This window comes from Poecilia latipinna, unplaced genomic scaffold (genome assembly GCF_001443285.1).
Source record: "Poecilia latipinna isolate Pla-1442-1.1 unplaced genomic scaffold, P_latipinna-1.0 Scaffold367, whole genome shotgun sequence".
Classification (NCBI taxonomy): domain Eukaryota; kingdom Metazoa; phylum Chordata; class Actinopteri; order Cyprinodontiformes; family Poeciliidae; genus Poecilia; species Poecilia latipinna.
The window spans coordinates 42,373-57,138 of NW_015112983.1; the positions used below are offsets into that span (position 1 = coordinate 42,373).

The window sequence follows — 14,766 nt, forward strand, 5'->3', positions numbered from 1 at the left end:
TAGATTTTTTTTAAAGGTTTTGTTGACTCTAGTATTGGTCAATTTTGAGACAGGAAAACAGGTTGGGAGAGAGAGGGAAGACATGCGGTAAAGGTCAACAGGCCGGGTCTTGAACCTGTGATGCCCACGTCGAGGATTAAAGCCTCCATAAATGGGTCGCGCTTCACCGCCGTCCCCAAATCGACCATGGTTTCCTCCTCGGTTTTTCATCAAGCGCTTTTCACAAATTTTTCCATCCATCCTTCTCATAATTACAACATGACTTCCAGTATACTTTTCTTGTGAGAACACCTCCATATCTTGATGTGCTGACCTTCAAACTTTATTCTCGATATGTTACTTTTGGGTGACGTTCAACGTAACTCCTCCTCTAAGCACAATTCGTGGAATAGACAAAGTTCACATCTGATTTTATAAGGTCAGTCTGTCGCCCACTATATTAGTGGCTTGTCAAAATGTTTTGCAGCAAACTTTGAGCAAACTTCAGCATGCTATATCTTCAGTGTAAATTTACTTAATTTGCTGTGGGTGCATAAAATACAATACTAAGGGTTTTATTTTGGAGGTTAAAATTGCTTTCTTGACATCATCATTGCACCTCAGTAAATGTGCTACTTAGATTTGCTAGCTAATATTAAAAAAGACAATTTGACGCCATTATAAGAGTAAACACGGAGAGAAATAAAGAATCTGACTGATTCAGAGAATGTCAAGCATAAGAAGTCTTGCTTGTTAAACTGAGAAAGAAACAAGGATGTTTTACAAAGCTCCATTCTTCCAAGGATTCAGCATTTAGGACCAGCTTTGTAAAATCTTACAAAACTATCGAGGATTATTTGGTGGAGTCTACAGTAATAATTTCCCCAGAAAAAAAAAATGATGTAAACATAAATGCACCAATGTGAATTGCAACAAAGCTGCTCATCAAGAACATCGCAGGAAATTTGATGTTTCAACGGCAAAAGAAAACTGACAATTTTTACTTGTTTTCTGTAAGACAGCCCAGTTACATGTCTTTGTACGGACTAATACTTTGAGATTACAGAAAAGCTGACAGCTGTTTGGTCCAATAAAAGAAAACAGGGGTATATTATGTTCACGGAGGTATAGCCATCCATGGACACATTGCGAATATAATGGGACAAACTGGCAGGTGATGGAATTTGTAGAGAGAAAAAATTTAAATTGAGATTTAAGAAAACGTGCCAAAAAAGGTGTAAATAAAAACATGTAGACACCGGAAAGTCTAATTTTATTTTATTGCAATTCAATTCCCTTATATCTAATTACAGCTAATCCTTTCAATCAATAGAAGGTAAAACTGTGTGGGAAAAAAAAAAAAAAACCTAACAGAGGCAACATAATGGATTGTTTTATAGCCTGTAAGAGGGAGGAACTCTGACTGCAGATCCCAGCAGACCTTACATGTTCAGCCCTGCAGCCTATGAGCCACACATGCAACATGTAGCAGACGGAAGAGGGAACACATGTGGACATGAACACACACAAATGCATAGAAACGTCTGCTTCTCATCACCTGCTACAAAAAGCAAAAAGCTTTCCACAATCACAAGCAGATGAATCACACTTTACTGATTTATTCGGCCTGTTTCTCATTCTTCACTACAATCCCCAAGCTTTGGTGTTTACATCACTGCTATAGATCTTGGTAAGCGGTCTGACTGAAGCAAGTTTGTTGCTGTTGTTTCACTCTCACGTGGCAAAAGTGCTCTGCCGTTGTTTGTTCTTGTTTTAGATATCCCAGAAACTGGAAGCCAATGAAACTTAGGTAAGCAAATGTGTGAGAGAACAGAAGAGCATCATGTGAAGAGGAAGACAACTGGACTGGAGTTTCTGTCAAGAAACGTACATACTTAATCTTGGCATGATAAATGTAAATAAATAATAAATTTTAAAAAAAAACCTGCTGGACTATTTCCTAAATCAAAAGATTTATGTTGTTGGGACAGATGTTAACTAAATATTAAGTCAAGATAACTGAAGGTTTGAAAGGTTTGTCAAGCAAAATCCATTCAGGCTGAGAGTCTGTGTCAGTGCCTCAAGAGCCATTATGAACAGATGACTCCTACAGAAGGCCTAGTTCAAAGTCCTCTTTACAGATGAAAGTAAAGTTTCCATTTATTTGGATGTCAAGGTGTCAGAGTCTGGAGGACTAGTGGAGAGCCACCGATTGCATGCTTCTTGAGAAGTTTCCACAGCTACTGATGTTTAGGTTGCCATGTCAACTGATAATACTACATCCTAGGAAGTCCACAGTAAACTCAGACATCCACCAGAAAATGTCAGAGCACTTAATGCATTCTTCTGCCAACAAACTTCATGGAGTAGTTGATTTTGTTTTCAAGCAAGACTTGGCACCTGTCCACACTACCAAAGGCACCAAAAGCTGCTACGATGACCGAGGTGTTACTGCTTTTGATTGACCACCAAACTTTTGTGACCTGAATCCCACTGAAAGCCTATAAAGAATAAAGTGCGGATTAGCCTCCCCCTCTTGAATTGAGCAGGACGTCTGATGTGGATAGTGGCTGAAGTCCAAAGTACCTGTTAGACAGATACATGTCTGCTATGCATTTGGACAGCAATCCAGTCGACCCAGATACTTCTATCACTGTAGAACTAATCCTAGGAGTTTTGATTATATAGGTTTTCTATCTTTCTTGTGTCTTTTCCTTTGAAAAACTGAACCTACCTTGAGTTGCATGTCTGCTTTCAACCTGCCTGCCAGTTGGCAGTCTCCCAATTTGATTTAGTTCTGCTGCTTTGCTTGCCAACTTTTGAGTCTGTTATCCTGCTCTGCTGTTTTCACACACTCTCCTCTCCTGAAGCTGCTAAGTTCTCAGCTTTCCTTAACTATTATCTTCATCTGTGTTCACTTTTTATTTCTTTTGTTTAAACTGAATACCATTGTGTGTTTGGCATGGGCACCAATTGGCAAGCTAAACCTCCAAAATTGGATGAAAAACTCCTTTTTCGCAACTAGCAATATCAGGGAAATCCATTACTGGGAGACAGACAGACTAAAACTTTCTCTCATCATCTATCACCACTGTATTTTCTTTGTTTTTGCGTTTTCTTTGGTAACAGCTGCAGGATCATGTGAAAGAAATATGTATATGCCGATTCAAATTCTCAGTTTTTAAGCAAGTTTTACAATTTACTAAACGATTCAATCACTGTTCAACTCAGTCACCGATATTATGAATAATAAAACAGTACTTCAATAAAAAGGTTATTTTATTGAAGTACTGCAGCAACCTCTGTTTTATTTTTACATTTGTAAGAAATATCCTCTGCCTTCATCAAGTCCTAAAATAAGTGTTCGGCAAGCCAAGTTCTTTCTCATGTTGGTGTTTGCTACATAACAAATTATGCCCATGTATAACATCTACTGATTTGTGCATGTTGTTGGGTCTGGGATGAAGGCAGCAGCAGGTTGTGGGCCAACCTTCTTACTGCAATTGTTACAAACATCATCAACCCTTCATTACAACCGGCTGTAGTCTCTTTCTGCCTTTCAAACAACCACCATCATCATTTCATTCCACACTTAAATAGGAAGCAGTCAGTCCAGATGGAAGATATGACGTGAGCATTAATCACCATTCTAACGTCACACAGAGTTCGTTACAGACTTTCCGTGTCAGGCTCACTCTTCTGCCGTGCAGAGGACATTCCTTCTGATCACTACCTGCAGGAGTGCGTCTGTGTCTGGTGAATTTAAGGATAAAACAAGCTTGTTCCTGATTCGTTTAAATTACTCACAGTGGTTAGATTATCTAGAAATGTTACTCAAGTAAGAGTAGCTATACTTCACAATAAAATTACTTAAGTAAAAGAATAAAATACAGCATAAAATTACTCCTAAAAGCTTTTTTTTTTTTTTTGCCAAAAAGTTACTCATGTAAATGTAACTAAGTCAATGCAACTAGTTACTACCCAACCCTGCTGAACAGTAAACTCTCTGAAATGACAAAGTCTGTGGTAAGCCTTCAGACATGCTAACATTTTGCATGTCTGAAACATGCTGGACATGAGCCTACGCCTGACCTGACCTCAACCCCAGAATTAATGCTCAAGTTACGAGGCAGAAGTCTGGCTTCTGTCTTACTGGAGCCACACAGAGTCCAGCCAGCGAGACGGGAGCCATAGAGAGCAGGTCGAGATGGAGTGCAGGCCTAGAGCAGAGTCAGTCTTAGTCAGGTTTCAGTAATGAACACTTAAGATGTTTCTGAGTGACGTAAGAGGGGTGAATGGACTTGGACTTGGGAAGGTTTCCTGTAAGAGCTTCCAGGAATGTTGAGGTTTTCATCAGATCTTTTTTTAGCAAAATAAAAGACGTTAAAATAATGTGGCATGACTTCAGGGGGTTCTCTTCAGGATTTTTTTTCCCCCCGATTTTCTTGGCAGTTTCTACATATTTCTTATTTCATAAGAACTTTGTGTTGTTCACTAGATGTTTGAATATTTTCAGGAAAGATGAAAGCAAACATTAGTGCAATCAATTCAACAAAATTTTAAGCAGGAGGCAACACAAAAAAAATGCTCACTGACTTTAAGACCACAAAATGCATGGAAAACAGGTGAGAGTAGAGATCTTTTTTAATGACAGAAAGATTTTCACAATGCATCCTTATTCTTGTAAACAAAAGCAGAGGACTATTTGGAAAAGGGAAACAGAATGCAGTTTAAGTTTGTCTAAGAAGATGTAAGCGAACGCCTGGTGAAATGTGCAATGAATCGCCAGGGTGAGTTTTACACGAGTTCTAAAATGATTCAGAGAAGACATTTGTGATAAACCCTCATCAACCTGAGCACTTAAACTCTGTTTTACAGCACCGAGAGTAAAAAGAGTAGAAATACTTGTCTCGTTTTATGTCTGCTGTCCTTTCTAACCTGCATACCATAATCAAATACATACAGCAGAACATTTCTACAGGGTTTAAGTTTAGGTCAAAGCATCGGGTTGGAAAAGTATATTTATTTTTGTGGTTATTTCTGGATCCTCTGCGTCAGCTATTAAAAGTCCTAAAACCTTACGACAATGAAAATACTGTAGTGAAGTTAAGCAGAGCTATATTTATGGACAACAAAGAGAGTGACTGAATAAATCAGGGAAACTGTTTCGCAGAAAACGATCAGATAAATTTTAGGGAATGTTTGCAAGAAAGTGGCTAACTGTAAAATGATATGAGACCCGTGCAAAGACGCTACAGATACTAAACTCCAGGCAAAATGACCAAAGTCTGCGTGACTCAGCCTTGAAGGGTTCTTGGAGGAAAAAAATCAAGAAACTTTTCCTTGGATTACATCCCCAAAGTACTTGCCAAACTCTTTTTTTTCTTTGTTCTTGTTCTTCCAAATAATTTTGCAAGCCTTCTATCATGGAATCGATCCCATTGACAAAATCAAACTATTCTTAATCGGAACAAGTGTTTCAGCTCTTTCTTCAGGAAACAGTGAGCAACACTTTCCCATTGTAGTTGTTACTGATATTGGAACAATCAGACATTATGCAATTTGTTTCTTCATCTAATTAATTGTGCAAGCTTTCTATCTTCAAATCAGTCCCTTTGGTAGAATCCAGCTTTGCCTAATAGGAAAATAATATGTTGGAGTGCCGGTTCTTTTCATCGGAAACATTTATTTACAATCAATCTTTAAATTTGGAATATTCACTTGCAGACACACTTTGCTATATCTTCCCCTCTCGGTTTGCCAGCTGCATGCTATGATTTAGCCAAAATGAGCCTTTGGTAAAGCTGTTTTATTTTAAGTAAAAAAGTGATTAACTTTGAAAGTGTTGTGTTGTTGTAATTTTGCAACTGCTGAGAGACACTGACCATGCATTTTCACAAGCTGTGACTCTGGTGAGAGAAAATAAATCTAAATCCAGTAATATACTATTTCCACTTTGGTCAATTTGTTCTGTATATATAATATTACGCAACTTTCATGTCCCTGATTGATTGATCACAAGTTTGTTGGCAAAGTTTAGGCAGATTTGCATGTCTTATTGCAAGAGAAGTCCAGAGATGTACATTTTGGAAAGCTTCTGTCCATTGGTTTTGGAGTTTGTTATCTTTGCAATAAAGAGATGCTTCTGATATTCTGCTATCAACGAATATCCAGACATCAAAACCCAAGGCAAAAGAGATCAAAGTTGAAGTTCTATCTTAAAGTAACCTCTACTGTCAGAAAACAATGCTGTCCTCTGTTAAGAGTAATAAGAAATTCTTCTACATTTTGGATGATGTGCCTGTCCAATGTCTGGTGCTCAAATGTCCTGCAGCAGCAAATGCACCATCATGGGAAGGTGTTCACTGCCTCGCTTAGGCTGATGAGTTTTACCGAGAGGTGTGACGCTAAATAAGGACAGAGAATTTGGGAGACCACAGACAGGATACACCATTCCATGATTTGGTAAAAAAAAACAAAAAAAAAACACTTGCAGCAAAACAAAAGGCTTTTATCCCACCATATTAAAATAAAACTGAACTGGAAGCCTGTAATTTGGCTGGCTACCCAACAAGACAATGGATTAGGTTGCTGAGAAAACCAAATTAGAAGCTGCTTTCCGGGGGGCTAAGCAAATCCAGATCCAGATGAGTTGACTGTACTATTGTTTCCGTATCACTGCAAATAATGAATGAACTGACTAAACCAGTCTATTCGTTACTTCCATTCATTTCCCACACAGGAAGTTAATTGTAAGACTTAAGTCTCAGAAATGTTCTGCTTACACTAGCCCATAATATCTCTGCGTCTAGATGAGACTCTACCAAGGAAAGTGAATATCTGTGGGAATGCCTTAGCTACCACACATAACATAACAATAACAGTGTGGTCAGAACTTCAGGAGAATTAGCAGCAGCTAACCTGAATGCTGCCAGAACTTCTGTGGTTCTAATTATTGTTTTTGTCACAAGGAGTTCTCAATGTGGTCAATAGTGGTCAAACACGGGTCAGTCGGTCATGAAAATCAATGATCTGTTGAGAGCAACAAATCAGACAAATATTAAAAGGGAAATGAGAGAAAGTCATAATATTTGTTCTTTAAAAATGCCCAAAAAAAAAAAAAAAAAAAAAAACTTAGAAGTATTTGAAGCAACAAAAGCATAAAAACTGTTGGGAACAAAATTATACCACTTTAAAATTGAATCTGCCCATACAACATTTTTCCAATTTTCCTTTTATTTTTTTGTCTAAGCAATTGCCTGATCACACATTTGCCGTTTTTATCCAGAGAAATGAGCCGTGCCGTGTTTCCTAACCAGAAAGTGTTAATCAAGTGAAAGCTTAGTTTGTTGAGGTCATCAGTTTTCTATCAGACTCTGCAGCTGAAAGTGGTTAGAGTGAAGTTAATACATTTACTCTGATCACAAAGCTGCTGCAGCTGCCAGCAGCGCAGCCAATGTTGAAACAATTCACACATAAACATGCGAGCTCATAGACACTCAATATCACTTAGGCTAGAGTCTTGGTAAACATGTATGTATTAGGGCCGTCACCGCATGAATGTGACCACCGGAGAACTGAGCATGAGTAAAACAGGAGAAATGTTAAAACTGAATTGGATTCACATAATTCACAAATACCTTAACAGACAAATAGGAATTAATCAACAGTCCTGTCTTGTTAGAATATAAATGTGATGCGGTGATGATGTGTGTTCTTTTTCCAAACTCATTCAAAGCATGTTTGATAGTTTGCTTGGCCTTCAGAGCTAATCTCCTTGTACAAACCCATAAAAATCTATGAGCCAGAAGTATTTTGTGTAAAGTTCAATTACTTTTCCCTCCAAGACATCAGCTAGGCTTCAGTATAAGCAAAAAGGGTAAAAGCAAAACATTAAAACTAAGCAACACGGTGCACTCACAAATGAAGTGTTTCTGCTTGAAAGCGATCATGCATGTTTAAGAACCATGATTTGCTTCATGACTTTCTGCAACTAAGGCCAGTTTGTTTGGAAGAGTGTGAGCATGTCGTCTTCAATAAAACCTTCCCCAAAATCTCACATTACTAGTTTGATGCAAAATTAGTCTCATGCCAGAAAAAAGAAATAAAAAAAAGAAAACTCCAAAATGAAGAAAAAATGTGAAGCCTGTCTTTACACATCAGAGTTTAAAATCATAAAGGTCAGAAACCATAACTACACCTGGCAGGTTTGTCAAGCTTCAGGTTTCTCTAAATGTCTTCCAGTTTATATTGGCTGAAGGCAAAAAAAAAACTTCACGGCCGATAATTATAATCCCTCTTGCAAATCCCCCACACAACGATAGATGTAATATAAGAATAAAAGACAGATATTTTTTTCTCTAGCATAAGGTTAAACTGTTGGTTTGTGAATTCAGACCACATCATAAATGTTTGGAAGAAAGCTACACTTTAGTAACTCTTAAATACACACAAAGTTAGCTACATGATTTGGTTTTGAAGTGAAAATCCAAAACACTTGCAGCCAAAGGAACTGAAGCATTACTTAATACACACCAACAATCAGGTGGAAAGCCAAAAAAGGAATTTTAATATACTAATTTACAATATATTAGCGTGTTTACATTTACGCCAAATGGCAATTTGGAGAAGTCAATAATCCGAACAGTAATGTTTTGGAAGCATGAGATAAAGCCAGAATACCCCTGGTGAATATTGAGAACCACCAATGTTGAGCTGATTAGCATGAACAGAAAAAGATGAGATGTTTACGTGCAGGGGAGACGGTTTCGGTAAATCCTCGTTCAAACTGGGGCAAACAGTGAATCGGGAACTCATTACTGTTGGATGTGCGTGTTGTACTGAGAATGACTTCATACATAGCTTAACATTTTCCAGTTGAGTTTGAAAACCAGTGAGGTATACAGATTAGAAAAGGCTTTGTTCTTTTTCATATTGCTCTTTACTATTTTTAAATAAAAATCCATTTCGAATTTTGAGAATTTGTTGAAAAGCTCAAACATTCACATTTAGAAATATCAGGATGCATTCATCTAAAATTTTCAAACTTGAAAATTAAAGTTGTATTGCACCTTCTAACCAATTACAACAAAAAACAGTAACAATTATATTTATTTTTAATTTATCTGACAAAACTAAATATAATATTTGTGTTATGATGTGTGAGTTTGAAGCTGGACCAAAATGCAGACTGGAGTGGGGAGCACGGATCACATTGAAAGATGTTCAATAAGATGACAAGGACAAACTTACAAAAATCACAAGAAGCACAGGGAGCCAGAGCAGAACAGGAAAAAATATTTCACAGCACCCACTGATGTTGAGGGAGCCAGCAAGGAGGAACTGAGAATGAGTTGTATATATACTGGGGAGGTTGATTACTGAATAAGAAACAGCTGGCTGATTAGAAACAGGTTGCAGGTGTGAGGGGAGAGAGTACAAGGCAGACTGAGGGAGAGAGAGAGAGAGAGAGAGAGAGAGAGAGAGAGATACACTCCATTCCAGCAGATGGCGGTAATGCTTGCCAACCGTCATAAAATAAGAAGAAGAAGAAGGAAAAAGAGAGACAAAGGGAGAGAGAGAGAGAAAAAGAGAGAGAGAGGTGGGGCAAAGTGGCACGGGCAAAAGAAAGTACACAGGGAACTAGGAATGAATCTAACTCTAAAGAATAACTAGAAACAAGAAATGAACATAATAAACTAGATTAATTAAGAAAGGACTGAATTAAAGTAAAACAGAAACTAAGGAATACAGAATGATCAAACTGGAATGAAATAATCAAAACACTAAAACAACCTAAGATCCTAACAAGCTGTTCATTCGATAATACTTGGACAAATTTGTTTTGCTACTTTTTATGAAAAATTTGAGAATTACTGTAAAGATTATTTGTTCTTGTTTTGCCCATGAGTCTCCCTGTAAAAACTGTTTTCCAGGAAAAGTAAGGTTACTACTTCTACCACTACCAGAAATCAAATCCTTATTGTCTCGGACATTTTCCAAAAGTGAATCATCATCTGTTGTCACTGTCCCTCTTGTTGGACAGTCAAGTCTGGGGCTAGTTTAACATTTTCAGCAGTAGAAACGTTGTTCAATAGATTGTAATAAAAAATAATAAATCGGAGTAAGAATCTCAGACTTGTCTTGAAAGCTTGCAATTCATTTAATGAGACAGAATTATGAGGCAGTGCGTCAGTGTGAAATTCTGGCTGGGCTAAAATGAAACAGAAAGTCATATCGGTGTTCGCATGTAACATATCAATATGGTGTAACATGAAGTCATCCACAAGGTCCATTTGATCTTGGTCTGTTTTGAATGGCAGACAAAGAAAACATGGCAACGAAAACACAACCTCGTCTAATTGGACTCCTCCAGCTCCACACATCGCTGCCTGAGCCAGAAATTAAACAAGACTCGGAGCCTGTTACAGTCCACATCTGACAATAAACAGATCACATGGCCTGGCATCACCCCAGACCTGGTGCCTCGTTTATTCAAGGATCTTCTTAGGCCAACAACCACAATCTAAACCAAAGTATCTCACAGTCATATATGATATATCATCTGCTCAAGGTCTAAAAACCTGTTTTACATCAAATATTGCATAATGTCTTTATGTATTTTAGAGTGGAGGATATATTTACTTCAAGTTCTGTGATTAAATGACAGCTGCCAAAGTTAAACCCCAGAAACTGTTTAATATGGAATGAAGAGGTAAAATGGGGCCAAGAGCTTTATAAGGCCAGACTTTAAAACCGTTGCAAGTTTCCTGTAATCTTTTTGAACTCACTGAAAACCAGCTTCTTTCCTAATAATTCAACAACTTCATCAGATTTGGTGTTTTTGTGTTGTGGCCTAGTTTCTTATTTTATTTATTAAGTTTGAAAACTACAACCTTCCTCTCTTGTCAGACTTCTGCTTTTTAGGTTAGAATGCAGCTCTGACCCCTTGAGGGACATGCCTTCCCAAAATGTTTCTGGAAATAAACGGAGAAAGTTCAGGCTTTGTTTTGCTGTTTCAGAGCCAGCACAGATGGAAGCAGCAAGGCAAAGGAAAGGGATAATAATGTGCTAAAGGTTAAAAATATGCCTCTATCTAATAGTAATATGAACAGAGTGATGAATAACTGAGACAAGGTAGAGAGTAGCTCCTAATGGCTAATATATAATGTGTAATGACACACTTACAGACACTAGAAATTATTATTCATTCTCAGGAAATGAGTATTTTTTTTCTCCCATGAGAGTGCTAGAATTTCCAGTCAGGGATGTGTTGTGAAGTTGTGGAAATGACACAGCAGGGTGGGTTAGTGGTTGCTGAAACCTTTCCATAACCCTGGAATAAATCAGAGTGAGTGCTCCCGACAGACATTGAATGCCACTTGTTCAGCCAAACTGTCCTTGAGCAAATCACTGCTCTGGGAAACAAAAGTGAGCTTAATCGCCGAATGTAAATGTGTATTAAGGTCTAGACATATAAAGTTAGTAGGAAATGTCAGCAGCGATACAGAGAAAAGTCGCACCACATACCTGAAACAAGTGCCGTTCTTCCCTTCAGCTCTGACACAGGGATACTCCACGGTCAAGATTTTATTATCTGGACACTCCAACCTACGAAACAAAGAACACAAGAAAAATGGATGTGATTGACCCCAGTGTTTTAAAGCAGTGCTAAAAAATAAATCCTTGTAAACAGCGAGTGGAGACAAGGAGAAAGCTGAGCCACAAAAGTCCAGGAGAGGTTCAAGTTTATTACTTGCTCCACCTTTGTAGTTTGAACTATGACCTCTTCATATAAGGCCTTCAAAACCGATTGATATATTCTCAAACTGAGTTTAATACACTCAGATTTTTTTTTTTTACATTTTTTATCTTCTTCATAGTGTTATTTTATATTTGTTGCTATAAACTAAACAAAGTGATACATAGCTTGGAAGTCGGCGACCGTCAAGTTGTCAACGGTCCGTTTATTGACATTACTCTGTCATTAAATGGACCAAACGTTTAATTCGTTCACCCCATAAAAAATGTCATAGTGTGGTTCACTAGAAATACATCAACTCACTTTCATGATACACAGCAGCTGTAAAATCAAGTAACTTTCTTTTCCTGGTAATCTAGTTTAATTGATATTATGCTACTTGAAGGCTGGCATCACTTCATTTGTCTATACTAAACACTATGCTATGTAAAGGCCATGATATAGTTTCCACTAAAAGACTGTAAGAAGCCTGAGTTTTAAAGTATTTTAAGCTATACTTTTGTACATTTAGTCTAGTTGGAGCCTTGAATTTAAATTTATTTTGGAATTGTTTTACATTTAATAATATTTAAAATTACTTACTTGCAGCTTGGTGTGATCGGACATCGCCTGAGTCACTATCTTGCTAAAAACACGACACCTTTTATGCCATGTTTTTACCTGAAGGCCCTTTGCTATGTCTCATTCAGCTGTGCACATCTAGAGAAATCTTTGCCCATTCTGCTTTGCAGAAAACTCAAGCTCAGTCAAATTGAAAGAATAACATCTGTAAACATCAAATTACAGGCCTCCCCACATATTTCCCAATAGGTACTGACTTTGACTAGGCCATTCTGAGATGAACATGCTTAATCAAAGGCATTGTTGTCTTTGATTAAGGCAACAATGCCTTAATCGAAGGCATTGTTGCTCAGGTTTTATGTATAGTCTCATTGTGCTGGAAGGTTAATGTCCAACTCAGTTTCACATCTTCTGCCACCTCTATCATGTTTTCTTTTAGGATTGCCCTGCAGTTAGCTCCATTAAACCTTCCCAACAACCTCATTAAACTTTTTGAATGTGTTTTTTTTTGTTTGTTTGTTTATATGTCCTCTATGGCTTGCGAAACCCTTTAAGCAGGATTTCTCATTGATTTCTTTCAACACTGGCTTTCTTGTTGCTTTTTCAAAATGGCATGGCAAATACATCTAAGTTGTTTTGCAGCTCCCCCAGAGTCACCGTGTGTCCTTAGTTGCCTTTTTGGTTAAGGCAAGTTAGGCTGAGGCAGCCATGTCCTGGCAATGAGTGCTGCCTAATGTTGTCTGCTGAGTGTTTAGTGATTTCCTTTACCTTTATGATGCTGTTTATTCTCCGACACCTTCACAAACCATGAGGTTACATTACCAACAGGAAGACTCCGTTTAGTCATAGGGTGACTTCTCAAAAGAGTTTGTTGCAACATAATTTATTTAGAGGTTAGCAATCAGTGCGCTGAATATAAATGTAAGCTTTTTTTCCCTCATATTTTTGATAACAAAAAATGCAATCTCCCCTCCCTGAAATATTTCATTTTCCTTTCAATCTACCAGATTCTCATCTATGGGGTTAGAGGTTTAATTTGATGTTCAGCGGGTCGCATCTGACTGACAGCCACCTCCTCACCTCCTGACCTGCTCCCACCGGGCACCTGAATAACATCCGTCACGTTATACATGGCAACTCTGCACCTATAACCCTGAGAAGTTTTGCTCTCCGCGTCTCCTCGGAAATCAGATTAAATTAGACGCGCCGCAGTGGTTCATCCAGGAGGCTCCTCTTTGACAGCTTGCTCGCAAAAACCAATAAAATGCAGTACAAACTGTATTACGAAACTGGATCCGTACGTGCGCTAAACTTTGGGTTACGTACTGGTTGTTTGGAGTTTAAATTAGATTAAGCTTAACCTTTTCTGCCAAGAATGTTGCCAGACTTTGAGCCTCATAAACTGTTAACTTCAGAGAGCGACATTTTATTTTAAGTGCTGTGATTTTAGCCGGAAATATAAATTAAATAGGTTGGTTATAGATACAAATTATTCGCTACTTTACCTTGACGTATCCACTGAAATCGTCGTCCTAATAGAGCTGGCCCCAGATTCCCACAGGAAAACAGCACAGATAGCCCCAAACGGTAGAAGAGTCGCACCATTAATTTGACCCATGTCCCTCTTCGCGCTGCGGGACAGATGATCTGCTGAAGTAACACTTGGCACCCGCCAAACTCCTTTACTTTCATGTGTCAGTGACCCGCGTAGGTAGTGCTATTCAAAATATCAGAAATCGTGGTCAAGTGTCCCGCAGAGGTGAAGCGCACAGAGACTGCGGGATCAGTGCGCAGCGTGTCCGGACCCTGTTTCCTAACTTTACGCAGTGAGCCAGACCCCTTGGAGAGCCGCTGAAGGCTTCACAGCCCATTGCGCTCCCACTAATCCCTCTGGATTTACATTCCTGCCTCCAAAGAAGAGACTTCAGGCAACCGAGGATCCAGTCGAACTGTGTAATGCTGGTGGCTACACATGCCAAGATGTGAGAAGAAAAAAAAGAGAGAGAGAGAGAGAGACGGACCTGTTACTCGATTTTAAAATAATCGTATTTCACCAGATTCCACAAATATGGCGCTAATTATGAACAAACGAATAGATAAGTAAATGAATAAATAAACCTGGAATGACAAGATTTAAAAAATTCTTATGTGCAAAATAAAATTGTGAATAAAAAGAGACTTGGTTGACAAATGTATTTTGCATCACCATCAAGCCTTAAAGTATTAAACGACTTAAGTTAAACTTTATTTATAGAGCGTATTTCATAAAACTACTGTGAATATGTAAAATAAAAAAAATAAATAAAAACAAGAGAAAACAAAGAATCTAATTCAGACTAATGGAAAGACAAGTAGCATTTAATTAATTCATAAATCAATCAACAAAATTAGCATATATATATATATATATATATATATATATATATATATATATATATATATATATATATAACTTGTATATAAAA

The 14,766-nt window shown here is 37.9% G+C and overlaps 1 protein-coding gene across 2 annotated transcripts in view; it reads right to left on the minus strand.

Annotated features, from left to right (window-relative positions):
• The window catches only part of LOC106949850 (collagen and calcium-binding EGF domain-containing protein 1-like), a 33,524-nt gene extending 19,282 nt beyond the window's left edge, over positions 1–14,242 (minus strand). The window contains exons 1-2 of one of the 2 annotated variants that reach the window (XR_001425471.1): positions 13,807–14,242; positions 11,509–11,589 (exon numbers count right to left, since the gene is read on the minus strand). Coding sequence is in view for 1 of the 2 variants with exons in the window: in XM_015036388.1 (XP_014891874.1) it covers positions 11,509–11,589; positions 13,807–13,919 (194 nt within the window). In the remaining variant the exon portion in view is untranslated. The remainder of the gene's footprint in view (positions 1–11,508; positions 11,590–13,806) is intronic. The other variant, XM_015036388.1, reaches the window with a different exon arrangement.
• Between the last annotated feature and the right edge of the window lie 524 nt (positions 14,243–14,766).